Source organism: Microtus pennsylvanicus, chromosome 12 (assembly GCF_037038515.1).
Source record: "Microtus pennsylvanicus isolate mMicPen1 chromosome 12, mMicPen1.hap1, whole genome shotgun sequence".
Classification (NCBI taxonomy): domain Eukaryota; kingdom Metazoa; phylum Chordata; class Mammalia; order Rodentia; family Cricetidae; genus Microtus; species Microtus pennsylvanicus.
Window position 1 is genome coordinate 66,512,400 of NC_134590.1, and position 27,956 is coordinate 66,540,355.

The 27,956-nt window shown below is 51.3% G+C and overlaps 1 protein-coding gene across 3 annotated transcripts in view; it reads right to left on the bottom strand.

Moving 5' to 3' along the window:
• Positions 1-11,529: 11,529 nt before the first annotated feature.
• The window catches only part of LOC142833096 (kremen protein 1), a 247,605-nt gene continuing 231,178 nt past the window's right edge, over positions 11,530-27,956 (bottom strand). For 2 of the 3 annotated variants that reach the window (XM_075944244.1, XM_075944247.1), the window contains 4 exons: positions 22,287-22,619; positions 19,743-19,952; positions 18,550-18,634; positions 11,530-14,881 (listed from right to left, as the gene is read on the bottom strand). In XM_075944244.1, coding sequence (XP_075800359.1) covers positions 14,713-14,881; positions 18,550-18,634; positions 19,743-19,952; positions 22,287-22,619 — 797 coding nt within the window. In that variant the 3' untranslated portion in view covers positions 11,530-14,712. The remainder of the gene's footprint in view (positions 14,882-18,549; positions 18,635-19,742; positions 19,953-22,286; positions 22,620-27,956) is intronic. The other variant, XM_075944245.1, reaches the window with a different exon arrangement.

Here is a 27,956-nt window from a genome sequence, read left to right on the forward strand (position 1 = left end):
CCTGCCCTCCACTTCCTCCTCCATCCAGAGTGCTCCTGCCCTCCACTCCCTCCTCCTGCCCATCCAGAGTGCTCCTGCCCTCCACTCCCTCCTCCTGCCCATCCAGAGTGCTCCTGCCCTCCACTTCCTCCTCCTGCCCATCCAGAGTGCTCCTGCCCTCCACTTCCTCCTCCATCCAGAGTGCTCCTGCCCTCCACTTCCTCCTCTTGCCAATCCAGAGTGCTCCTGCCCTCCACTTCCTCCTCCTGCCAATCCAGAGTGCTCCTGCCCTCCACTTCCTCCTCCATCCAGAGTGCTCCTGCCCTCCACTTCCTCCTCCATCCAGAGTGCTCCTGCCCTCCACTTCCTCCTCCATCCAGAGTGCTCCTGCCCTCCACTTCCTCCTCCATCCAGAGTGCTCCTTCCCTCCACTTCCTCCTTCTGCCAATCCAGAGTGCTCCTGCCCTCCACTTCCTCCTCCTGCCAATCCAGAGTGCTCCTGCCCTCCACTTCCTCCTCCATCCAGAGTGCTCCTACCCTCCACTTCCTCCTCCATCCAGAGTGCTCCTGCCCTCCACTTCCTCCTCCTGCCCATCCAGAGTGCTCCTGCCCTCCACTTCCTCCTCCTGCCAATCCAGAGTGCTCCTGCCCTCCACTTCCTCCTCCTGCCAATCCAGAGTGCTCCTGCCCTCCACTCCCTCCTCCTGCCAATCCAGAGTGCTCCTGCCCTCCACTTCCTCCTCCTGCCAATCCAGAGTGCTCCTGCCCTCCACTTCCTCCTCCATCCAGAGTGCTCCTGCCCTCCACTTCCTCCTCCATCCAGAGTGCTCCTGCCCTCCACTTCCTCCTCCTGCCCATCCAGAGTGCTCCTGCCCTCCACTTCCTCCTCCATCCAGAGTGCTCCTGCCCTCCACTTCCTCCTCCATCCAGAGTGCTCCTGCCCTCCACTTCCTCTTCCTGCCCTCCAGAGTGCTCCTGCCCTCCACTTCCTCCTCCATCCAGAGTGCTCCTGCCCTCCACTTCCTCCTCCATCCAGAGTGCTCCTGCCCTCCACTCCCTCCTCCTGCCCATCCAGAGTGCTCCTGCCCTCCACTTCCTCCTCCATCCAGAGTGCTCCTGCCCTCCACTTCCTCCTCCATCCAGAGTGCTCCTGCCCTCCACTTCCTCCTCCATCCAGAGTGCTCCTGCCCTCCACTTCCTCCTCCATCTAGAGTGCTCCTGCCCTCCATTTCCTCCTCCTGCCCATCCAGAGTGCTCCTGCCCTCCACTTCCTCCTCGATCCAGAGTGCTCCTGCCCTCCACATCCTCCTCCATCCAGAGTGCTCCTGCCCTCCACTTTTTTCTCCTGCCCATCCAGAGTGCTCCTGCCCTCCACTTTATTCTCCTGCCCATCCAGAGGTGCCCACTGATAGTTTCGCTGGGACTTCAGTGCCTTTGAACACACAGCCTTGCACACGTCCTTTAACCTGGGTAACCTAACAAGACTGTTGCTTGTTTTTCGAGGCAGGGTTTCTCTGTGTAGCCTTGGCTGTCCTGTTTTGTAGGCCAGGCTGGCCTCAGACTCACACAGATCCACCTGCCTCTGCCTCTCCAGTGCAGGGACTAAAGGTGTGCACCACCAAGACCCTGCCTTTGAAAGGGGATGAGGTGGCCGGAGAGATAGCTCTGCAGGTGGAGTGAGCTCTTGCTCAGCACCCATGTTGAATGGCTCACAGTCACCTGTAACTTCAGCTCTAGAAGAAACATACATCTATAGGCACATGACTGCCACGCCTCCCACCCCCACCACACACACAATAAAAATAGCTAAATAAAATAGTGGGGCTGGAGACATGGCTCATTAATCGGGAGCACTGGCTGGACTTGCAGAGGACCAGGATATAGTGACTCACAACACCTGTAACACCAGTTCCAGGGGATCTGAAACCTTCTTCTGGCCTCCTGCATGCATGCATGCATGTATACAAACACATGAGACTTAAAAACACATGTACACAGACAGACAGAGACACGGGGACATGGTCATCCTTGAAACAAGAGTGCCAACTTTATTGTGCTCAGGGGAAGCTTATATAGGACTCCTTAACTGATAGCCATGCCCCAGCTCTCAGGATCTTTCAGCTGCAGACTCATCAGAACCCACTCCCCTGCCCTCAGGTCTCATGCTCAGAGCAGCTGCAGGCTACTCAGAGCAGAAGAAAACAAGTTGTTTACAAGAAGTTCAGGGTCTGGTGGTCTGCAGTCCCCAACAATATATCTCTGCTTGGATTACCTGCTTTACTCTGCTCGGCCATTGGCTTAAACAGCTTTGTTTATCAACCAATAAAAGCAACACATATACAGAAGGACATCCCACATCAGAGAGCGAGAGAAACGATATGCCACACACATGATCTGTTCATGGGGATCCTGACACGTGCAATAGCAGCTTAGCTTCAGGACAACACAGAATTTCATAGATGGGGTGGGTGATCCTGTCACACTCCTGCTGATGGCTGAGCTCCTTTGATAGGCAGAAAGATGTTCCTCAGAAACCTTTTCTGGCTCCAAGGAGTTGCGTGGGGTTATGTCTTGCCCTGGCCTCATTCTTGGCCTCTGTGATGCGAACGCCTCTTCTCCATTGTGCTTTCTTCAGTGTGAAGAACTGGACTTCTGAAACCACGGAGCAGAGGAATCGCCCCCTTTTTTCTGTCGGGTATTTGTTACAAGAACATAAAAGGAACTGATAAACCATGGGCTTTCGAAATGCAGGGAGTGTGTGCGTGCGTGCGTGCGTGCGTGCGTGCGTGCGTGTGTGTGTGTGTGTGAACCATTTTCCTGCTAAGTCCTACAACATCAAGGCAATGGAAACGCAAGCTCCAAGTATGAGAGGTTCTGTCACCGTGAGAGGCAAAGGCGTAAGTGCAAAGTCCAGGTTTAGGACCCAGAGGTCAAGAAACTTAACGACTGTAATGCAGGAAGACAGGGTGTCTGCAAGCTGAGATCCAGAGCGCACATTTCCTCACAATCTCAGATCTCACCACAGGGAGGCGCTGGTAAGCAAGGTTGCACAGGCAAGGGCTTCAGCAGACTTGCCAGAGCTGAGCCTGCAAGAGCCTGGCAGCCAGCTGGGCCAGGTGCCTTGGCCCGTCTGTTTGCCCACCTGGGGCCTTGAAGGAATTGGAAGTCATTCAAGTTCTTCTGTGTTTGGTCCCTTAATCCAGCAGTCACGACCCCTTTGGCAATCTACAAAAACTATTTACATTATGATTCGTAACAGTAGCAAAACTATAGTAATGAAGTAGCAACAAAAATAATTTCATGGTTGGGGTCACCACAGCATGAGGAGCTGTGTTAAAGGGTCCCAGCCTTAACGAAAGCAAAGGCTGATGAAATTCCCCGGAGGAAGAGGGGCGGCAAACAGTTAGATGAAGGGCAGGAGACACATGGGCTATGGGGCCTGAGGGGGCGGCTCAGCGGGCAGCGTGCTTGTTGAGCAAACATAGGGACCCGAGTTTCACTGTCAGCAGCCACATAAAAAAGTCAGACCTTTAGTGGCTCACACCCAGGGCTGAGGAGGTGAAGGCAGGGACACCTGTCTTGATGGCCGGCTCCAGGAGCAGTGAGACTGTCTCAAAGAATAAGGTGGAGAGGGCCATGGGGCAGCTCAGCGGGCACAGGTGATTGCTGCCAATCCTGATAACCCGAGTTTGAGCTCTAGGACCCACACTGTGAGAACCAACTCACCCAAGCTGTCCTCTGACCCATGCCCACCATGGCCCACCACATACGATGCACACACACACACACTCACACACACACGCACGCACACACACACGCACACACACGCACACACACGCGCGCACACGCACACACATGCGCACACACACGCGCACACACACACGCGCGCACACACACACACACACACACACACACACACACACACACACTGTATTGAATGTATCATGGGGACACCAGCCACTGACAAGAACAAGTCAGGAGTACTTTTCTAAGAAGCACACTGTCCTTACATGTGCTGTCATTTGATACGAGGCCATGTCCACCCAAAGGCGGGTTCATCTAAAGTCCCTGTGAGGTTTGGTTTGTGACTCAGCTCTTAGTTGCAGAATAGGGACCACTGGCTGGGCGCGGTGGTATAAGTCTGTAATCCCAGCTCCCAGGAGGTAGAGAGAAGAGGATAGGGTTCAAGGCCGATCTCAGCTACACAGCAAGTTCAAGGCCATCTTTGGCTGCATGAGATCATTTTTCAAAATAAAACAAAATCAACCAGCCACAACTGTGGGCCACACCACTATTTCTCTGGGTCTTCTGACTTTGATCCTTAGTTACTGCTAAAAGCCATTCCAATATATTAAGAATTCACAGGCCAAGGCTTGGGAGATGACTCAAGATGACTCAGCTGTTAGGAGCACTGGCTGCTCTTCCAGAGGACCCAGGTTCAATTCCTAACAGCCACACAGCAGCTCACAACTGTCTGTAACTCCAGTTCCAGGGCAGCATCTGACACCCTGGCACAGACATACAGGCAAAACATCAATGCATATGAAATTTAAATATATATATAAGACTGGGCGTGGTGTGATATGTGCCTTAATCCCAGCACTCGGGAGGCCAAGGCAGGTTGATGTCTGTGACTTGGAGGCCAGTCTGGTCTACAGAGCAAATTCCAGTGCACAGAGAAACCCTGTCTTGAAAACAAACAACAAAACAAAGCATAAAAGGCACAGGCCAGTGACTGAGGTGCTCTGTTTTGTGCACTAACAGGGTCTTGCTATGTAGCACAGGCTGGGTTTGAACTCACAACCCTCTTAGCATCCTGGCTGTAGGGATTTCTGGTGCACTACCATATGTAGTTGGTGTTTAACTAAACACCAACTTAATTTATTTTATAAATGGGTGAGTGGAGTCTGGGAACTAGGGGCAGCAGAGCCTGCTTCGAGCCTTGGTCCTGTCGTGTTTCTCTGGTAGGAAACCCTTGGTTTCCTTGGCAAAGGAAGGTCATTTGGCCAAAGTTACCTGCACACAGTGTGACACTGAGCCCTGCACACTGATGCTTTTTGCAGCCCCACTTTGTAGACCCTGTGTCCCCAAATATTACACGATTCAAACTGGGAGTGTTTCTGGGAGTGCAAGTCCAAAGCCTTAGCAAATAAATAAGGCAGTTGAGATGGGGAAGATCCTGTGGCAAATCCCGGCCGACCAAGGCGACCCTCCTTGCCTCAGTCTCGAGCAGAAGAAAGGCAAGCTCCTCACAGACTGAGGGGTCTCTACGAGGGAAGGAAATGATTTTAACCCAGGGGTTGGCTGGGAGACTCTGAGGCGGGGTCCAGCTCGTGGGTATGAGTGGAGGGAAACAAAGGCTTGCAGAGGGTGGCAAACTGGTTATAATTAAAAGAACCTGGGATCTGGAAAACACTGTGAGGGCGGCCAGCTGTCCTGGATCCGGGCTTCTTCCTTGGAGCTGGGGGTGGGGCAGGAACAGACAACCCCAGAAGCCAGCTGCCTTCCCTGCTGGGCAGACCAGACTGAGGGAGGAGGATGGGGAGGATGTGTGTGTATGTGTGTGTGTGTGTCTGTCTGTGTGTGTCCGTACCCGGCCTGGCCAGCTGCCTTCCCCTGCTGGGCAGACCAGACTGAGGGAGGAAGAGGATGGTGTGTGTGTATGTCTGTCCCCGCCTGGCCAGTCCCTTCTGTGGATGGTGTGTGTGTGTGTGTGTGCCTGTGTGTGTGTGTATGACTGTGTTATGTGTGTCCGTCCCCGCCCGGCCAGTCCCTTCTGTCTCCCCACCATCGTTCCTTCCCCTTTCCCACAATCCAGACTCATCCATGGTGTCCCTCAGAAAAGCAAGCTGGCTGGAGGAAGACTCAAGACCGGATTCTAGTGCTTCACAGATGAGTTATTTAAACTCTGAATCATGTTTTTTTCCATTGGAGTGGGGACATAAACAAGACTTACTCCATGTCGTTGCTGTGGGGCAACGACATGGAGTAAGGTAGTGGAGAGCAGGGCTTGAGGGCAAGCGAAGGCCTGAGGGCCGGCATCTGCTATCACACAGTCCCTGAGCAAGGCTTTCACAAGGTTTTCCTTGTTGGGGGTGGGAATCAAGAGACTATATTATGACATCATCCACACTTTGTCAAATTGGTTGCTCTTTAAAAACTTTTTTGCCAGGTCCTGATGGCGCACGCCTTTAGTCCCAGCACTTGGGAGGTGGAGGCAGGCCTTTGTAAGTTCGAGGCCAGCCTGGTCTACAGAGGGAGTTCCTAGACAGCCAGGGCTATACGGTGAGACCCTGTCTCAAAAACCAGCCAAACAAACTACTGAATAGCAGGCCAGCAAGTGGGCTCAGGAGGTAAATGTAGAAAACAAGCAAACTTGTACGGGCCTGCAAGTTGCAGGCATTGGCCCTGTCGGGGACCCCGACGGCTTAGTTCCGGGGTGAGGAGGCTCAGAGGGAGGGTAAAGCCTTCCTCGGGTCGGGAGCAAATGTTGACACTGTGCACAGAAAATGTTCATGTAGCTTTCTCTACCTGGGTGTCCATGCCCCCACTGAGATTAGCTGGACCTGCCTCCTTGTTCATCTGTAAGTAATAACCCCTCCTCCTTGTCCAGCTGTATATGACAACTCCGCCTCCTTGTTCCTTGTATATGATAACCCTGCCCCTTTTTCAAATGCATAGGATAAACACGCTGAGCTGGGTTGCTGCGGCTTTTCCGGCCGAGCCCAGTCTAGCAGATCCCAGCTTTTCTGTGCCCATGTGTTGGTGTCTTCATTCCCTTGGCTGCTCTAGTCACAGCTCTGGGACCTAAGCTGTGCGGGGCGAGGCAAATGAAAGCATTTGTCATGAAAGCCTGGAGCCCTGGATTCAAGGCCCAGAATCCATATAAAAGTGGGGGAACCAAATACAGAGCCGTCTGTTGATCTCCACATCTGAGCTGTAGCGTATGCACCATCCCTAGCCCTCTGATAATAAATGCTTATTAAATCTTGAAATATATTGAATAATGAAATGTTTAGTATTTGATCACTACCATTGCTGCTGTTACCCAGTTTGTCATGGCTTCCTGAGGAGATAAGTCACAAGCCTGAAGTCTACGGAGGGCTTCCATGATGTCTGGACTCCAGAGTTGTCATACAAAGTTCTGTGGCTAGCATCATTGGGGGGAAGGGGCTGTGCACACTCATCTGATTCTTTAGGAAACATGTATATGGATGTTTTGCCTGCATGTGTGTCTATGCACCACATGTGTGCATGTGTGTCTGCTGGAGCTGAAGTTACAGATGTGGGTGCCTGGAACTGAACCTTTCCTTGTCCCAGGCAAATGTGCCCACCCTTACTGGGCTGTCTGGAGACAGCTATGATGAGCTTTTGGGAACTCCTGTGCTCAGTGAGGGGTGGAATTCCAGTTCTGGACCTGGTGGACCGTGGGCACAGCATCCTGGCTGCGACTTCCACCGCTTGACCCCTTCTCTGAGACTGCTGCGTTTTCCTCTTGTTAATCTGCTTGTGCAACCAGGGGCTTTTTCCAGCTAAGAACCTGTAGGGTTCTTGCCAGGCATCCTCACTACAGTGACATCATCTTTAACCCCTTGTAGATCCCTGATGTACTCCGTGGTGGCCAAGGAAGGCAGAGCAACCTGGAAGTCCAACTACTTCCAGCTTTTGGATGACAACTCAAAATGTCACTGTGGGAGCAGAGTTTGGGCTCCAGGCAGACCTGCATGTCCCTTTGAGGGAAGGCTGAGGTACCAGCAGGAAAGAACGCCGGGGTGTGCAAGGCCACCGTGAACGTCTGGAAACCAGCTCAGCTGTGGAGGAACCTGCCACATATCCAGAGGACATGGGCTTTGTGTTCACAAGGTCAGGGACCTGCCGCTGGCCAATAATGTGCCATCACCCCATGTATGGTCACTGTGTGACCTCAGAACACTGGCCTGTGGTCTGAGAAGGCTTCTTTCTCTCAGGCTTTAGGCCTCACCACTAAGATCCCCAGGGTACCACTGACACTCAGCGGGATGTGCAACTGGCAAAGACCAGAGGTGGAGGAGGCGGGGCTAGTGAAGCCACACTGCTGAACTCAGAGAAGAGCTTCCCCTTCTCCTTTGGGCTGGTCATCCAGCAGGTGTTTGACACAGGGCTTGACATCACAGAGCAGATTCTGCACTCACTTCCTGGAGGGCATTCGCGGGTTGCCAGTGTTTGCAGACTGGCTGCCCAATCATTGCTTCAGAACCACGGTCTGTCGTCAGTGGCTTTGCTGACACGGAGGACACCTTCCCACCTGCTGAAAAGATCTAAGTCCCCATGGCTGCTGCCACCACCGCCATTCCTGCTATTGCTGTTGACTAAGTCAAGGAAGCATAGGCGAATCAGACAGGGATGTGGATTTAGTCTTTTCCCCAAAGAAGCCAATTCAGTCAGCTTTCTATGAGAAGCGTGGGAACAAAGGCTTACTTCTCCTTAAAAAAAAAAAAAATTCCTATAGGGAACAGTTCCAAGGCAGGATGGATGATCCTTAGCATCCCACCTCAGACCTCAAGGGACATTTGTCAATGGAAAATGGCTGTTCTAGTGGCTGGTGGACTTTGGTTTGAATTGAATTCTTTGTTTTGTGTGGATCAGCATAAGAGGACCTCAAGCTTGTAGGTCATCTTGACCAGCGCTGAAATGTCAAACAAACAAACAAACGAAGGTTCTAGTGATGTCTGTGCAGTGCTTGGCACAATGTCAGTGCCACAGTAGGCACCTCAGAGCGGGAGTTATTGGTGCCATTGCGATTAGCCCCAGTGTGTGGAAGCCCTTAACATGCTGCCCTGTATCTGGCTAACTTGGAGGTCTCAATACTCCTTGCAGCCTCTGCCACTTAACGAGATATAACCACATGATCAGCATAAGAAGTGGGCCCTGGCCCTGCTTTGTTGGGTGACTGGGACAAATAGTGGTAGCCGCTCCACTCCTGGCCACGAGCAAAGAGGATTCTGAGCTTTGTTTCTGCAGTCTGTGTAATTTAGACCTTTCTGTGATCTCCCGAGGGCCTCTAAGCTCCAATTTCCTTTTCTTCTAAAGTCCCCAGCCCAGTCCCCACAGAGCTGACAGGTTCATTTTCCAGGCTGTCCTCGCAGCTGGCTGTCCGCTCCCAGCAGCAGGGGTAGGCCCATGCAGTGAGAGCAGCTGGGGACCAGAAACGAGGACTTGCGGCTGCAGGACAGTGCTGCGGGACTTGAAGCTGAAGTATTCTATAGCTGACATAGTGTCCCCTTCCTTCAGTGGAGCAAACACATACCCCTGTGGGGACCCAACACTGCCGTGGAAGAACAAAGGCCTCTCAGTTCTCTGAGCCCCGGAGTCTGCCTACAGCTTCAACACACATGGCCCGCTTGGGAGAGGATATGGCCCCTGTGACTCACAGGCTTGGAGACAAGGTCACCTTTGTCCAGCCTTTCCCCTGCACGGGAAAAGCCTTTGACTGCAGGACAAAGGATGCAACTGGAGCCGCCCTGGTGATGGATCAGAGGCTGTGAGGATGTGGGACATGCCAGGTCAAGGTCAGGTGGCCCTAAACTCTATTCAGATGGGCTTGGGGGTCTCTTCCTGTTGTCTCATAATCCAAAGAGGATTCTTTGGGCAGACCAGATGCACGTTCTGGTCTCATTTATTACTATTATCCTGTTGCTGACCAGTGCGTCTGAACTCTATCAGCAAGGCCGCCCATGTTCTCACCAACCATTTCCTGCCATTACAAATATATTCCCCGTCATGGAAGGACAGCGGTGCTTGGCAAAGAGAGGAAAGCTCAGAAAAAAGCCAGTTGTGGTGTGGTCACCACAAGGGGGGCAGAATCGGGGAGAGGGTACTGACTGGAGAAGCCTCTGGGAACACCTGTTGTGTTGGTCATGTGTCTTCTTGCCACGCCCCTCTGTGCTGTGATGCATCTGGGCTGGGAGCCTTTGCAGCTGAGTAATAAACAACACCGTCTGACGGCAGACAAAGAGGGGACTACAATTTGCACAGCTGGCTGTGTGGATAATTCCGTCCAGAGCTGATTGTGGTAAAGGTTCCCAAATGGCTGTAGTGGTGGTCAGACATGGTGGGCACGTCTTAGGGGAAGCCGATATGACAGGGCTGGACTGGGCTCAGACGCTGACGAACAGTCCACATCTCAGATGGTGGTGGGATTCTTTGGCTGGCCTGGCCTGTACCCCCAAAAATCTGGCTGGGCCAAGGAGACTCGAGAGCTGGGCTCTCGAAGGAGCAGCAGGCGTCCACAGGCAGGCTGGCTTTGCTGCTTGTGGGAAACGAGTCCCTCTTTAGTCCTGTCACCTGCCTCGGCGTCTCAACACTGTCCCCGCAGTTTCCTGGGCACCTCCTACACTTACCCAAGGATATTAGGGTATTAGCATGGAAGGAGCTCTTCAGACCAGAGCCACGCAGGGTCTCAGACCATCTGTCAAATGCCCAATAGTCCCGCCTTGATGGCCCACACTGCCATCAGAGGGCTCGTGAGGGTTTTATCGCAGAGTGGCTCTTACTGCCCAGAAACCAAGTTCACAGACCTGTTTTCTTAACCCCTAGGTATAATCTAGAACAAAAGCAACAGCTACCATTTAACTAATGATGCACAGTAGGCAATGACACATACAACCCACTGCACTGGACATAGAGGCCTCAAGGTAAGAGGGGTTTGAATGTAACCTGAGCTCTCAGGCCAAGCATGTGCCCTGTCCTATGGGCAGAGTCAGCCTTTCCTGCTGGGGTGCAGGGTGGGGCTGACATCACTTGCCTGGATCTGTGTCCTCGGCTTCTCGTGTCAGTTTGCCCCTCACTCTAACCTGACTTCTCTGGACGTAAAGAGCAGCTCTTTCTAAGCCGGGAGCTGATGCTCTGGCCGGAGCTCTTCCAAGTCCTCCTGCTTTGCCCTTCTGGCCCCAGTGGAGGGACAGAATCCTGGTCACTGACTACAGCTCTGTGCTCCAGCTACAACCCACACTGCCTCACCAGACTTCTTTCCTTGTCGGCACAAGACGGACCATGACAAAGGGTGGCTTTCTTAAGGAAAGGGTTGATAAGGGCATGGTAGTCCAGTTACTGGGGAGGCTGACATGGGAGGAACCTGGGCAGCACAGCAGAGAAAGACCTTATCTCACCCAAACCAACAAGAGAGAGAAATGGGGGCAGACGGCAGAGAGAAGCACGGGTTATTCAGGGAGGCCGCCCAGTTCTTCCTGGGATAGTTACAGTCTCTCCATCGGGCATCTGTCGTCTGGGTAAGGGCTGCTTCCCCTGGAGAAGGAGGTGGGTACACAGTGAGCAGGCTGAGGCTAACAGACAGCAGGTGGAGCTGATCTGGGGTCCCGGTTTTGGAGCTCGCCAGCTGTGCCACGGCTATGGTCAACCAATGACAAGACCATGAGACCCAGAAACCACCAGGAGAGCTGGCCAGGGCCTGACCCGGTGCCTGGGAGGGCGAAGAGTGCCAGTACCACACTCTTTGCTGTGGCCCAGCTCCTGGGATGCCCCGTACAAATGACAGCCTAGGGCCCACCACTGTTTCTACAACAATGAGAATATTTATTTTCTTCAAACAGTAAAAATAACATTTTCTCTCTTTTGTAAAAGTTAAGTACCATCACATTCCATTTTCTTAAATAACAAAATCCTAAAAATATATATTAAATTGTATACAGTGTGTCACACTTCATTTTACACTTTAAAATACACAATGCTTCTGTTCTATTCTCAACGTTGTATATTAAGAGCATATTTACAAATAAAGCCTTGTTGTCCAAAAGTCAGATCCCTGCTGGAGGGAGAGTTTGGAAAGGGGAAGGTCTTGGTGCCATGAGGATGGCAGGGATTGCAGCTCCCTGTGTTGGCAAGAAAGGATCCCTTGTATACTTCCCTCTGACAGGGGAGTCACCTCCTACTGTCTCTCTGCCCACTCAGCCTCAGCCAGCGTGCTCAGTTCCCACATGGCTCTGCTGGCCGACGCGGGTGGCCGGTGGGTCTGACAAGTCCCCCACCTCATACCACAGCAGCTAGGCTGAGAGTGGCCTGGGGGGAGGGTGAGGACAGAGGTTCCCAAGGCAGCACCCAAAGTGGACATCAAACTCCAAACAGGAGATTCCAACCCCCAGAGAAGCCCCAGAGAGAACCACGGAGGGCTGTGGAATGAGGAGCTGGCCTAGGAGGCCCAATGTGGGCCCTGCAGATAGGCCGGCAGAGTCGGAAGGCCATCTGCTTCTAAGTGCTCTTGAAGGTTAAGTGGGGACTGTCCCCATGCTGGCAGCAGCTGGGCAAGTCCTGCTGGTGTCAGGCCAGTGGCTGAGGAGGGTCAGGTGGGGTCCTGCCTGGGCTGACATTGGGACGTGGGCTGGCACCTGGCCCAGGCACATCCCATGGGCTGGCTCAGGGTCAGGACAGCGGTACCTGCCAGAGCTTTGATCTTTGAGAGCTTTTGGCTGAGGAATCTGCAGCAGGGGCTCACAGTTGGGGAAGTCAGAGGTCTGGTCACCTTGCCCACCCTAGGCAGCCGCAGTCCCATCCTGTGTGACGTGGGGAAGACACAGGCTTCTCCCTACTCTGTCTTTACTTTTCAAGCAGTGGGACCCGTTGGGTCTACCTGTGCCTACACCTAAGGTCTCTGAGGGTCTCCACAGTCTTTTGTGCTGCTCTTCTCCTCAGGCAATCTCCACCCACCTCGACTCAAACACCCCTCCCCCCAGCACACTCAGCTTCGGGCTGCCCACCTCTCCGTGTTTACCCCGACTGGTACACAAGCCACGGACAGACTCACAGTGTGCTGTCATTGCTGGGGACCTGGCCCGGGCGATTCACAGCTTCCCACTGCCCCATGCTATGGTAAGGTGGGCTTGTGTTTCCTGGGGCTGGTCCCCAAGAGGAAGTGCATACTGGGGTGCTGGGCTGTGCCCTTCCTGAGGACGGCAGTGAAGGGCAGCTTCCTCCTTCCTGAGCCTGCGATGTGGAGAAGCAGGTGAGCGGTGGTGCCAGTGAGCAGAGCTAGACCAATGTCCCGGCCAGCTGAGCCTTCCCTGGTGATCTGTGACTAACACTTGCTTCCCGAGGCTCCCACACATGCTGTGAACAGCCTGGCCCGGAACCTGCTCCTGTCAATCTATTTCCAGTGGTCCTTGTGCATGGTGAGCCTGTCTTCAGACTGAGGCGTCTGCCACTTTTCCAGATGACTCCCAGCAGCTCTGTACCCTGCAGGCCTCCCATGGGAGCTGGACAGCACCCCTGGCCCACTGTAGAGACACAGTTTCCTCCTCCAGCTGCCTCTTTACCCATCAGCTCTGGTCACTGCCTCTCCCTGAGGATGCTCCCCCATGGTCCCATATAGTCCTCCTACCTGGGAGCAGCCAGTTACCGACGGGCTGGCCAACCCTACAAGAGGCCTCAAAGGCAGCAGCTTAGAGACGCAGGAGAGGTAAGTAGTGCTCCAGGAGGGCACCCAGGAGATCAGAGGTCACAGCTCCAAAGCTCAAGTGCTGACAAGAGAGTGACCAGGGTCCCCTTCAGGGCACAGGTTGTTCCTCTCAGCTACTGTTGACCAAGGTCACTTCTAGACTGCAGGGCTTCTCCATCAGGGGTGGCCCTTCCTCTCACAACTGGCGGCCACTGTAACTGGGACTCTAAATCTTTCAGCCTCTCCTGGAAAGATCTCCAGTTCCCAGACCCTGCCTTTTCCTTTTGCCAGCTTCTGTAGTCTGCCTCCCTGTCTAAGGGACAGAGTGACGGGGCAAGACAAGAGCCCTTACCCTAACTACTCTGTCCCTCTGATAAGGGTCAAGGACATAGCTCTTGGTAGTTGTGGTCTTCTTTTAAAATGGTAGACACCTCATGAAGGATCCACAGGACTCTGTCTCATCACAGGATGCTGCCCACAGGCTATGCTACAGTTTTATTTTCTCTTTCTCTTTTTGGCAGTATTGGCATTGACCTTAGGGACTCATGTATGCAAGGCAAGCTCTCTACCACTGAGCTACGGCCCCCGCACTATGCTAAAGCCTTTAAACTCCTGGTTCTGAACTCGAAGTTAGCTGAGAGGAGAGAGGGACAGGCTGAGTTCAGATTCCACAGACCTGTGAACTGCTCGGGGGCCAGGCCAGGTAAGTCTAGTACACAAGCAGTTTACTGTGTTGCCCCATGGACAAACAGGTGGATTATTTTGTGCTCAATCCCCAGGTTAGCCCTGCAGGCCAGTAAGTATTGTTAAATACCCTCTAGAAAGAAGACATCTAGTGTGACCCTGTTCTCAGTCCCCTCAGACTAGATGAGGCACATCTTAGTCGGCATCAGAGAGAACGCTGCAGGCCTGGAACAGGGCACTGGGCCCCTGTGCACTCTGAGGTGCTAACAGCTAGAAGACCACATTTGGCAGGGAACCAGGCCAGCCTTCAAGAAAACCTGAGAATTTCTTCAGTCTGGCTCTGTTCCAAACTGTAAAGATCAGGGGAAACTGATCCATACACGGTCAAAATAGAAAATAAAAACGCATCACACATTAAACTACCCACCACCCAACAGTCGTCTAGAATCAGGTCCAGCTGTGTCCTGTCAGCCCCAGTCTTGGCAGAGCTGCAGGCCAGGGGCCGAGCTCCGAGTGTCCAGCCTAAGTGCATGTGATGGAGGAATCCAGCCACAGCGCCCCTGCAGCAGGACCCCAGCAACCTTCAGCTCAGGAGCAGCCTCCTGTCTCAGTGCGGCGTGGCTTCAGTCACTCACAAGGGGGTTCCGGTCATCTTGCTGGCTCTGGCCCTTGAGCTTCTTCTTAAAGATGGAGATTGTAGTGGAAGGTTCATAGAAAATGGTCCAGATCTCCCCAGAAGCCCCTGATTGACGACAGTCCCTAAGGTCTCCCGAAGCAGGAACACGATGAGACCTGCCAAATGAAAATAATTTTTCAAGCAGATCTGAACAAAGCACTCAGATCATCACCTCAGGAGGCACCTGGATCTGTGAGGCACAGCCTTGGGAAGGACGCTGGCTGCCTTAAAGAGTCAAGATCAAGGCTGGGAAAGGCAGCACGCGCCTTTAATCCCAGCTCAGGAAGAAGCAGGAGGCGGATCTCTGTGAGTTTGAGGCCAGCCTGGTCTACAGAGTTCCAGGACAGCCGGGGCTACACAGAGAAACCCTGTCTGGAAAAACAAAGAGTGAAGAATGAAATCTGGCCTGTGGGCATGGCGGCAGGCCGCACTCTCCTCATGGTAACGAGGGACTTTCTGTCAAAATAATTCAAAGCTGGAAAAGGCTGTTGGAGAGACTATGAATTAATTTTCAAATAGTCTTCTTCTTTTCTTCATCTTCTTCTTTCCCCACCCCATAAAACAATACTATCTACAAAGGCCACTTACCTAGAAGCCTGCCTATCTTAATCAGGTAAGGGGACATTCTCAGTGTGAAGCAGAGAGCCCCGACTTTACAGCGCTATTCCTAGCCCGGCCTTCTCTTCACCTCCTGACAGGCAGGGAAACTGTGGAAGGTTCCAGGGTTAAGAGGAGTGAGGTGTGTGCTTTAGGGATTCAGCCCTGCTATGAGACACTGGGTGCTGGAGCTAGTGCAGGGACACACAGACAGGATTTCCTAGAATGCAGATTATAACATTTAACACACCTAGTAGGTCCTTTGAAGAGAAGGTTCTAGATCAATGAGGTCAGCCTGTGCTGACACACCGAGTATTTACTCCTTTTCTTATTCACTAACAACGACATTGCAGTGGCACTGCCAGATATTGTGAGCAGAGCAGAGGTGCAGTGGAGTCTACACTGTGTGAGGAGAGCAGAGGTGCAGTGGAGTCTACACTGTGTGAGCAGTGCAGAGGTGCAGTGGAGTCTACACTGTGTGAGGAGAGCAGTGCAGAGGTGCAGTGGAGTCTACACTGTGTGAGGAGAGCAGTGCAGAGGTGCAGTGGAGTCTACACTGTGTGAGGAGAGCAGTGCAGAGGTGCAGTGGAGTCTACACTGTGTGAGGAGAGCAGTGCAGAGGTGCAGTGGAGTCTACACTGTGTGAGCAGTGCAGAGGTGCAGTGGAGTCTACACTGTGTGAGGAGAGCAGAGGTGCAGTGGAGTCTACACTGTGTGAGCAGTGCAGAGGTGCAGTGGAGTCTACACTGTGAGGAGAGCAGTGCAGAGGTGCAGTGGAGTCTACACTGTGTGAGGAGAGCAGTGCAGAGGTGCAGTGGAGTCTACACTGTGAGGAGAGCAGTGCAGAGGTGCAGTGGAGTCTACACTGTGAGGAGAGCAGAGGTGCAGTGGAGTCTACACTGTGTGAGGAGAGCAGTGCAGAGGTGCAGTGGAGTCTACACTGTGTGAGGAGAGCAGTGCAGAGGTGCAGTGGAGTCTACACTGTGTGAGGAGAGCAGTGCAGAGGTGCAGTGGAGTCTACACTGTGTGAGGAGAGCAGTGCAGAGGTGCAGTGGAGTCTACACTGTGTGAGGAGAGCAGTGCAGAGGTGCAGTGGAGTCTACACTGTGTGAGGAGAGCAGTGCAGAGGTGCAGTGGAGTCTACACTGTGTGAGGAGAGCAGTGCAGAGGTGCAGTGGAGTCTACACTGTGTGAGGAGAGCAGAGGTGCAGTGGAGTCTACACTGTGTGGAGAGCAGAGGTGCAGTGGAGTCTACACTGTGAGGAGAGACATTAGTTGTGTTCAGTTCTACATCATTTTACAAAAGGGCATTGAGAAGACTCAAGATTTGACACCCACATTATGTTCTGGAACTAAATCTATTTTTTTTTTTTTGGTTTTTCGAGACAGGGTTTCTCTGTGGCTTTGGAGCCTGTCCTGGAACTAGCTCTGTAGACCAGGCTGGTCTTGAACTCACAGAGATCCGCCTGCCTCTGCCTCCCGAGTGCTGGGATTAAAGGCGTGCACCACCACCGCCCGGCCTCTGGAACTAAATCTCAACCGATATCAAGACATCTCCCCCATATTTCCTTCTTTGTCTCTGCGTGCGCGCTCGTGTGTGTATCTGTGTGAACGGTGAGCTCAGCTGACAACAGTAAGGACATTATTTCTGCTACAGAAGTAGAGAGGAGAGAGTCAGGTCACTAGCGTGGCCACAGCTGGCCTCCCTGTGTAAATGTTTGCAGCAGAGGGCGAAGGAGGCCAGGAAGGGTGGCTCTTACTAGAACTCGGAGTTCAGGAAGGCCTTTCAGTGGGAACCAGAGAAAAGATAACTGGAGTCTATAGAAAGCAAAGACTCGAAGCACACAAACAGCACTCTCCTGGAAGGCAGAGCATACAGGGAACAACTTCCTTTCTTCAGTTTTACTGGACTAAGTGATAAAGCCTTTATCCTTTAGTTAAAGAAATGAAGACAGGTTTTGCTTCTTGTTTTACTTGAGACAGTGTCCCTTTGTAGTCCAGGCTGGCCTGATATTTATTATGTAGAAAAAGATGGCCTCACACTTGTAGCAATATTGCGGTCTCTGCCCAGTGAGCACTGAGATCACAGGTATGAGCTACTGTACCTAGCAGAAATAGGGTCTCGGTGAGTTGCTCACATTGGCCTCAGTCATGCTCCTTCAGCTTTCTAAGTAGCTATGATTACAGGTATCTGGCTTAAATAAATGTTCAAAAATAATGTTTAGGGTGATAGGTGTATTTACCGGCCATCTGGGGATAAGACAGAGTAGGGGCATACATAGGCCAACAGAGCCCCAGACACCAGCACAAACATCACAGGGCATCAGTGCTGCTCTCGGGCTGGATCTAAGAAATTTTCCATAGCAAACAGCAATAAATGCAGAGGCCATGGCTGGTCAAATGCGGAGAACAAGAGATTGTTGACCCTTAAAATGGATACCATTAAGGTCAGGGAACACTATGGAAATAACAGGAGAGACAGGTGATATGAAGTGCTGTCTTATGGCTATGGCATGGCTTTGGCACTCAGGGAGTTGTGGCAGCCATGGCGGCACACACAGGGTCTGTATAAGACTGAACTAAACGTTTAGTCATGGGCGAATGGCAGTGAGGGGTTTGGAGGTGAGGACGTCAGTGAGCTGCTCAGGCTCCAGTCCACGTGGGCAGCCCTGCCTGAGCCCAGTGGGATGGGGGCCTGGTAGGGGTGATGGGAGGAGGGGAGAGGAGAAGTGTGGGGTGGCTGTGAGCAGAGTGAATTCTATACATGTATGTGACTGCCAAAGGATAAATTAGTGCAGATTATTAAGCACTAACTGAAATGTTGAAATTCTCTTTGTAAGACTTCCTTAGTTTCTAGAGGCACTAAGAAAAATGGACAGTACTGTCCTAGGAAGCTTGACTTAAATGCAAACCTCTTTAAGGGAACAGCACAAACACCCAAGCAGAACTGCTGTTTCCTCTGCCAGCATGGTTTCAACCCTTCCTGGAACTGAATCTACTGAACACAGAATCCCTCCACCTCAGTGTGATCTGTCCTGTTGTCTGTTTCTTCTGAGAGGAGGAGGAACGGTCTCCGCCTGTGCTGTTGGGACTCAGGCTCTGGAGTCACGCTCAGTTCACAACTGTACCCAAAGGAAGAATGACAGAGGCAAGGGCTGCCGGGCCTCCCGCCCTCTCCTGTACTCACTTAAATGTGACATGCAGAAGGATCTTGGCAACGACGGCTGTGACTGTGAGGATGAGGAGGGTTGCCAGGCCATACACGGTCCATCCTGCAAATGCAAAGAGAGCTCATCAGGTTTGTCTTTATTTTCCAAAGGAGACCGGCAGTGCTGGGGGCTCTGTCCACTCTGCAGGTGGGAGCAGCCAGCAAACCTGGCAGTGGGAGTAACCGGAGCTGGGCTGAGCATGGAACTTTCTTATGGCTTTGCCTTGTTCTGAAACTTCCTCTGTAAACTCCAAACACTGGACTTGGAGTCAAAGGGGGTGTGGTGAATCTGTCTGCCACCAGAACTCATCAGTCAGTCACCTAGAAGTCTTTGGGTCCCAATTCTCTGTCTGAGCAACGACAAGTATGACCTATGAAATCCTGGAATCCAGTCAAATGGTGTGGGGGCTGGAGAGGCCTCCCTCCCTGACCTTCTACGGTGAGCTCCACAGAGGACAGGGAGAGTGTGAAGACCTCATGACTAAATGATAGATGGCCCCAGCTCATTCAGAGACCATGCCCTCGACAGAAAAGAGGGAAGGAGATCACGGCCCATGTCTCTCCTGCATGGCTTCTCTTTACAGCTCTTAGTGCTCCTGACCTTTGACAGTGTGTCTGGTTTTCTTCTTCCCACTGGCAACCAAAGGAAACATGCACAGTATTGTCCTAGCATTCTGTGTGCATTTTGCTCTGCAGAAGGGGAGGAATGTCTGGCCTGTGCTGCCCAAAGCTTAGAGACTAGCCTCATGTTTGTAGAAAAAAGGGCAGGGGTTTATCTAGTTCAGTGTATGGTCCAGCATTTAGAACAGTGCATCGTACCACTGGAGGAATTCTGTGTCTTTTGGTCTTATTGTTTCTCTCCATTTTGGTGCATGTTCTATGGCTAGGCCAACCTCTAGCCTGTATGTACCTTCTGAATAAGTTCTACCCTGGGGCTCTAGAAATATGCTCCCAGAATGGTGTCTTTTCTTATAATGATGAAGAAACCAGCATAGCTGTTAATCACAGGTGCCAAAGGCACACAGAGTCCATCTTTGGAAGGGACCTAAGTTGAGGAGAACTTTCTCTCAAAGGTCATGCAGACTAGAGGTTGCAGAGCCAATATCCCAACCTGTGTCTGAAGGAGAAGCACCCACAAGTGACTTTGTTTCTGTAAGGGTTGAGGGAACTACCTTCCACTCTGTGGCTGCTGGCCCCAACTGATGGTGCCCAGGAATGGCTACCTGGGACAGTCTGCGGTGGGTGGCTGGGGCTGGTGGTGATGACATAGAGGACTTTGGAAGAGTGGGCAGCACTGACGCTGAGGTTGGCTTGTTCGGTGATCACCTCTGTCAGTGTCTGGTTGACTGGAGGCCTCTCCTGTGGTGGTTCTTCCTTGGTGGCTAGAAGATCAAAAGTATTAACCAGAGAAAGTCAAGGAAGACAGCAAGAAGGAGAACACTGCTCTAGTCGGGGTGAGGCCTTTTCTATTTTTCTTTCTCTGTATGTGAGAGAATGTTTTGCATGGGTGTGGGTGCACATGCATGTGGGTGCATGTGTGTGGGTGTATGCATGTGTGGGGTGCAAGTATGTGGATGCACATGCATGTGGCGTGCATGTATGTGGGTCTCATATAGCCCAGGCTAGCCTCCAGCTATGTAGTTGAGGATGCCCCAAACTTTTAATTTTCCTGCCTCTACCACCCAAGAGCTGGCGTTACAGGTATGTGCCAGAAGTGCTGAATGAGGCCTGTTCTGATTCAAGTATACATGCGGTTTCCTCTTCTGGTCTCCCTGATAACAAAGTAGAACCTGTCAGGCTATGGCAGGTAGTGGCTATGCAGGGGCGGAAAGTAGAGACCACTGATTTTAGTCATGAGCTGATCTCTCAGACACGGAACCACCTCTGTGCTCTACAGTACCTCCTTGCTATGACCGACCCAATCCCACCTCCTCCATTAGTCTGCACCACTTACTCTAGCCCACTACCCTAACTTCTGTTGAGTTGTGCAGTTCAATACCTGTGCTTCTCAGGGGCTAGCAAAGGCTCATGTCTGCACATGTGTTCATAGCAGAGGGGAAGAGTGTACATCTCTGAGAAAAGATGGCAAGAAAGTTTGTGGGACTGCCTGGGATGTTTAGAAGAAGCAGAATGGACGAACTGACCATTTAGGAGCCTTTCACCTGCCATCCACCTCCTCTTATCTATCCATTTGCTTGTCTATAAAACTGCCACTAACACTACTAAACCAGACTAAAGAGAGGGCTCAATGGCCTGCTCTTTCAGAGGACCTGAGGTTGGTTCCCAGCACCCATGTAAGGCAGTTCACAGCTGCCTGATTATACCTTTAGCTCCTGGTGATCTGGTGCCCTCTTCTGGTCCCCAAAGCAACCCACATACCCATGGCATACACTCACAAAGATATAAATAAAATCTAAAATAAACAAAAATATTAAAAGAGTGAAATTGAAATATAAACCAATTGTTCACTGGAAGGTGGGGTGCTGTGCACTGGAAAGTGGGGAGCTGTGCACTGCAAAGTGGGGAGCTGTGCACTGGAAGGTGGGAAGTTGTGTACTGGAAGGTGGGGTGTTGTGCACTGGAAGATGGAGAGTTGTGTACTGGAAGGTGGGGAGTTGTGTACTGGAAGGTGGGGAGTTGTGTACTGGAAGATGGAGAGTTGTGACTGGAAGGTGGGGAGTTGTGTACTGGAAGGTGGGGTGTTGTGTACTGGAAGATGGAGAGTTGTGACTGGAAGGTGGGGAGTTGTGTACTGGAAGATAGGGAATTGTGTACTGGAAGGTGGGGAGTTGTGTACTGGAAGGTGGGGAGTTGTGCACTGGAAGATGGGGAGTTGTGCACTGGAAGATGGGGAGTTGTGCACTGGAAGATGGGGAGTTGTGCACTGGAAGGTGGGGTGTTGTGTACTGGAAGGTGGAGAGTTGTGTACTGGAAGGTGGGGTGTTGTGTACTGGAAGATGGGGTGTTGTGCACTGGAAGATGGGGTGTTGTGCACTGGAAGATGGGGTGTTGTGCACTGGAAGATGGGGAGTTGTGCACTGGAAGATGGGGAGTTGTGCACTGGAAGGTGGGGTGTTGTGCACTGGAAGATGGGGTGTTGTGCACTGGAAGATGGGGAGTTGTGCACTGGAAGATGGGGAGTTGTGCACTGGAAGATGGGGAGTTGTGCACTGGAAGGTGGGGTGTTGTGTACTGGAAGGTGGGGTGTTGTACACTGGAAGATGGGGAGTTGTGCACTGGAAGATGGGGAGTTGTGCACTGGAAGGTGGGGAGTTGTGTACTGGAAGGTGGGGTGTTGTGTACTGGAAGATGGGGAGTTGTGTACTGGAAGGTGGGGAGTTGTGTACTGGAAGGTGGGGTGTTGTGTACTGGAAGATAGGGAATTGTGTACTGGAAGGTGGGGAGTTGTGTACTGGAAGGTGGGGAGTTGTGCACTGGAAGGTGGGGAGTTGTGTACTGGAAGGTGGGGAGTTGTGTACTGGAAGGTGGGGTGTTGTGTACTGGAAGATAGGGAATTGTGTACTGGAAGGTGGGGAGTTGTGTACTGGAAGGTGGGGTGTTGTGTACTGGAAGGTGGGGATGAATCAGTGTTGAGATCATCTGCAGCTGAGTAAGTAGGTCCATGTCTGCCCCAAAAGAACCACTGTAGGCTTGAAAACCCTGGTAAGAAAGAGAAGGCTAAGGCACCTATGCTCCCAGAGACAAGGATGTCTTACCTTGGTATAAGACAGCAAATCCCTGGGCCTGATTGATGTGATCAGAGAAGAAATACAAAATGACAAAATCCAGAGAGACATTAAAGGACAAGGGCGGGTGGTTCCTTCCATTGAAGCGGACCAGGACACGGTGGGTGTAGCCGTCCAGCAGCTCCACCATGTCTGCAGAATCCCTGATATCAAATAAGGTGAAGTTGAAATGGATGTGAGAGGCTCCTGGGACCCGGATAGTCCAGTAGCAGACCCTCCCGGTGGCGTAAGTGTCTGGGAAGTCAGGAGAGTAGACCACGGCTGCCATGGCTGAGTAGTTCCCACCGCAGGCGCCCACGAGAGCTGCAAAAGAGAAGACAGTGGGCCTGAGTCTCAGCCTTGGGCTCCTCTCTAATTCGGGCACAAATAAACTCCTAAGAAATGTGATCCTATTAGGGACATTGTTTCCAGCTACAAAACCAGACCATCTTGGGTTTTAGGATCAAATCACAAAAGGAATCACTTACACCCTGAACGAATGCCTGTGCAGACTATTTGGTTTCCCCCAGGAGACTGTACACTTAGTGCTCAGAAGAGCAGCCTACGCTGGGGTTTGGCTGGAGTCAGGCAGTCTGGATTCAGGACCAGCAGAGCCATGTGATCCTAGGGGCTGCACCTCATTCCCAGGCCTCTCACTTGTGTTTCCAGTTTAGGGCCAGCACCTGCTCCTGTATCCTGTGACAGTGAGAGGACACGAGAGATGAAGTGCATGACGACACGGGGACCTCCTGGCAGAGGAGGGGCTTTGCAGACTGAAGTCCTCAAGGGAACGGCCTGCGTCTCCTCAGGGCTGCAGGACCTCAGAGGCGCAGTGCTCGCATGAGGGGGAACAAGTGCCTAGCATGTGTGGCCATGGTTGGATCCCCAGAAGCACCCAAGGGGAAGGAGGGGTGATACAGATTCAGGAGGCTCTGTATCAGCTCTGCCTTCTCTGGACTTATTTTTGATTGACAAGTCTTTAGAAAGGTAATACGGCCACTTTCTGTCTCACCACGACCTTGGAGATGAAAGACTTCAGGAGGGAGTGCAGGAATAGGATTTAAAAGAGAGTTTATTTCTCAGTGCTGGGATGGGACCCAGGGCCATGAGCAGGCTCACCAGCACTCTTCCCCTGAACTACATCTCCACAGGGGCTAGGCGAGTTCTTCTCTAGTTAGCACACAGAGAAGTAAAGAAAATACACTGCTTTGCTGGCCCTGGTGGTGGAGCCTGTAGTTCTAATGCGGAGGAGGCTGAGGGCAGGATGGTCAGTTCAAGACCCTGTCTCAAAACACCAAACGCTGGCGAGAGCTTAGTGGTAGCGCCTCTGACTAGCGTGTGTGTCCCTGGGGTTGATCTCTAGCTCTGGGAAAACAAACAAAGCAAGCTTCTTTCTCATCCTAGGAATGAGAAAGCTCAAGATCAGAAGCCGAGGTCTCAGGAAATTTAATACTAACAAGTACAAATTGGGCCACAGAATTGAGCTCATCTGTGCCAGAGCACAGGAGAGAGGTGACCACCACAGAGCACGTGAGACAGCTGCAGTTCAAACTGTAACAGGTTCCCAGGGGCAGCGTCAGCCTGACTTTTCCACTGAGGGCACCGGGAGCCTGAGATAGCAAACTCTTCTGCACAGGCCTCCCAGCACTGGCAGGAGTGATCAGTGTCAAGCAGTCAGCCAGAGTTCCACTTGGTGGCACAGGCGTGTAGGAGGTGAAAGGTTGCTGCTAAGGGGCAAACCTGGAACACCTCCTACTTCCCGGGCCCTCCTTTCAAAGGAGGCAAAAGCCCTGGGAGAGGGCAGTTAGCTCATTGTTCCCGGGGCCATCGGAGAGAGGCAGATGTGAAACATGTTTGAGCCTGGGGAGGGAGTAGACTACTTTCTTAGTAACAAGGTAAAGGCCCACTGCTTCTGGGAGATGGGGGATTGGCGAGCCACTGAAATCACCTTGATCCTGTGGCTAGTGGCATGCCCTAAGCTGAAGATAGGCAGGGGAACCCATGCCTTTCCACAAAGAGCACCAAGTAACAGACAATGGCCATCTCCTACAAGGGCAGGACACAAAAGACCCTGCTCAAAGCTGAATGTGGAACAGATACTAAAAAACCACTACTTTACTGTAACCACAACTTCGGGGATCTGAGGGTGCCTGCATCAAAGGGAAAGACAGACAAACAGCCCAAACCTAGCTCAGCTACTGACAGACCCAGCCTAGTTCCCAAACTAAGCAGGCCGCCCAAGTATAAATGCTATTTACTTTAGCATCTACCATTCCACCCACAGTGTGTGGCATTAAACAGAATACCACAGCACACACATAAAAGCAAGACAACATGGGGGAAGATTCACTGTCAAGATAAAAAGCAATCCACGAACAAAATGCATGAGTGACCCAGATGTTGGAACTGTCAGCCACGGAGGCTGCAGGAACACAGTACAGCTTACAGTGAAAAGAAAGATGCATACTAGGACAGACGAGAAACCCAGGACGGGAAGAGTCGAGTGAACGAGGCATGTACTACAAGACTATAATTCTGGCACTTAGAAGACAGAGGCAGGAGGATTAGGAATTTCATGAAATTTGAGATCAGCCTTGCCTCAAAAACCCAAAGGAATCAAATGTTGGGACTGGAGAGATGGCTCAGCAGTTTTGAGTGCACACTGCTCATGCAAAGGACCCAAGTTAAGCTGTTAGCACCCATGTCAGATGGTTCACAACTGCCTGTAAATCCAGCTCCAGTGGTTGGCCTCCACTGGCACTGTTCTCTCTCTCTCTCTCTCTCTCTCTCTCTCTCTCTCTCTCTCTCTCTCTCTCACACACACACACACACACACACACACACACACACACAAACACACACACACACACACACAAACCTAAAAACAAAACACAACAACAACAACAAAAACCTAACAAGATGAGGCCAGTGGAGGAGACAGTACTTAGGAGACAGAGGCAGGCAGATCTCTGTGAGTTTGAGGTCAGTTTGGTCTACAGAGTGAATTCCAGGGCAGCCAAGGACAGCTAAGGCTACATAGAAAAGCCCTATCTTGAAAAACCACAAAACTAAACCAAAATAACAACAACAACAACAAAACCAAAACCCCACAAAAAACAACAAAAACCAAACAAAAAACCCAGAGTCAAATGTAAATGCTAGAAAAGAAATTAAACAGCATCGGTGGTGAAGTATTCCTTGGATTTACCTATACACAAAGCCCAACTGAGGAGAGTTAATAAAGACACATCAGTAAAACATATTACCCAAAATGAAACAGAGAAGAAACAAAAGATCAGAGCATCTAACGTCTGCAGAGGGGGTTGGCAGTGCTAACAAAGCAACCTGTTCTGTGTGAGCGCACATAGAAAACACATATTTCATACGAGATATTTGCGCCAGGTTCTCTGGCCGTGCTTAGATCCAAGGGCAGCTGCTATCCTGCCAGACACCTGTAGTCACTTAACAAGACTCAGGACTGACTGCTCCTTCTCTTTGTTATTATGTAGATCGCCTGGACAGAGGTGTGGATTCCAGGTGCTGACTAAGTTGCAGGTACTCCTGGGTCCCCCAGAAAGAGAATATTAATGAGTTTCTACCTTGATTTACCTGGGGGGAATAAAAGGTTTGAAGAATAAACGCGGGTAGATCTTCAGGAATGAATGAAGCCCGAGATGCCCTTCCGATATTGCTGTGTGGAACTGTGTCTCATTATTTCCCGCACCTCCGTATCAGTCCAGTTAGGGAAAAGTAGTTTTTATATTGGGGCTTCGGACCCCAACAAGCTTCCGTGGACTAAGAAAGAAAATCATCAGGGACATTGGGCATCACTGACCACAGACTTTAAAGCACAAAACTGGATCAGTTATAGTATGATCTACTTATTTTGTTATTGTTAATAAAAGGAATCCTAGCTGCTAAAAAGAATTAAAGCTGGCAAACTTGGGCTTACCTTGGCTCTGGTGCTTACTAACTGAGGTAACTCACTTTACTTGGGGGGTTTCTTTGTTTTGTTTGTTTGGGTTTTTTTGTTGTTTTGTTTGTTTGGGTTTTTTTTGTTGTTTTGTTTTTGTTTTTTGAAATAAACTCCTATATATAGCTGAGGCAAGCTTTGAGGTAAACACTGTACAATGTCCAAGTTAGAATCTGCAAGATCTGCTATAACTGGGCTGGGCTGGACAGTTACACTATACGATGAACTGTGTCCCCTCAAAGGATGGATTCAGTTCCTACTACTAGGGTCTTTATACATTAATCACGTTAAGATGATGTCAAAATGGTTAGAGAGGGTTTTATGTGCCGTGGCCACAGCCTTCATGAGACCCACAAGAACAAATACACAAAGTGGGAAGATGGCAATGTCTGGGGAAACAGAGGAGCGGGTGAGCAGCTGTAAGCCAATGGACGCCAGAGAAGTTGGTGATGGTCGGAATCTGCAATGTCCCCTACAGGCTCATGATTTGATTTTCCGGCCCTAGCTGGTAGTGCTATCTGGGAAGGGGTGAGCAGCTGAAGGTTATATAGTACACCAATACCTGGCTCTGGTTCCTTCTATGATCCCTGGTCTATCACCATATGAATGGTCTCTGCCTCATGGTCTGGCCACCATGAACTTAATTGTTCTGACATCCTTCCTTGCCATGACATACAGAGCCCCCTGAAACCATGAGCTAGACTAAACACTTCCTCCTGGAAGCTGCTCCTGTCAGATATTTGGTTAATATGACGCAGAAGTAACTAACAAGAAACTGGTACTAGGAACGTTGGTGACTGTCTGGGAACCAGTTCACAGGAGGAGGGCAGAGGGTGGAGAAGCAAGCTGGAGGAGTCTCAGAGTGGTGTCCATCTACTTAAGAGATTTCCGTGAACTCAGGAGCCAGAATATCAACAGAAGTGAGTGTGAGGCCTGCGAGGCTTCGGGTCACAACAAGGGCTCTCGTGAGCAGAACTGTGGCCTGTCCCGTGCATTCTTGCATAGATTTTGTCTATGTCCTGCTGTATCCTGAAAATTTAAGTGAGGTTAAATTAAAAAGTAATGGAAAATAACTCAGCAGAAAAAAATTGAAGATAGTACAGCATTCTGCTTGTAATATGGTTATTATGGGTGTCTGTTAGCTAGGTTTATCTTGAGACTTCGGAGAAAAAGACACGGAGCAAAAATGAGAATTAAACAGTTTGGTCAGAAATGAGTATGTTTAAAGTCATAGACAAAGCAAATTAGAAAAAGAGGCCACAGTTGTCAAAGACAGGAATGCCACTTTGGACTGAGACAACAAAGTTCTCTGATGGCATTTCAGGGAGTGGCAAACTGTCACCCACCGAAGGCTCTGGGTATATCTAGGAGGTTTTACAGGAGAGGGGCAGCCAAGGGCTGCTGGAGAAGTGGTTTCCGAGCTTATGTGCCCAGCACTTGGTAGCTGCAGCCACAGCCCAAGCAGGCCTGGGCACATCACAGGCTGTCGGCAGAGCTTACACTGTAACATGGTACTGGTTTCACCGGCATGCCAAAGGCAAGACCTACAGAGTCATGCTGGTTTCACTGACACCTCAGATGTTCTTCAGAAGCTTTCTCCCTGTTTCTTGAGACAGGAGCTTGCCAAGTAGGCTAGGCTGGCTAGCCACTGAGTCCCAGGACTGACCTACCTCTGTCTCCTAGTGCTG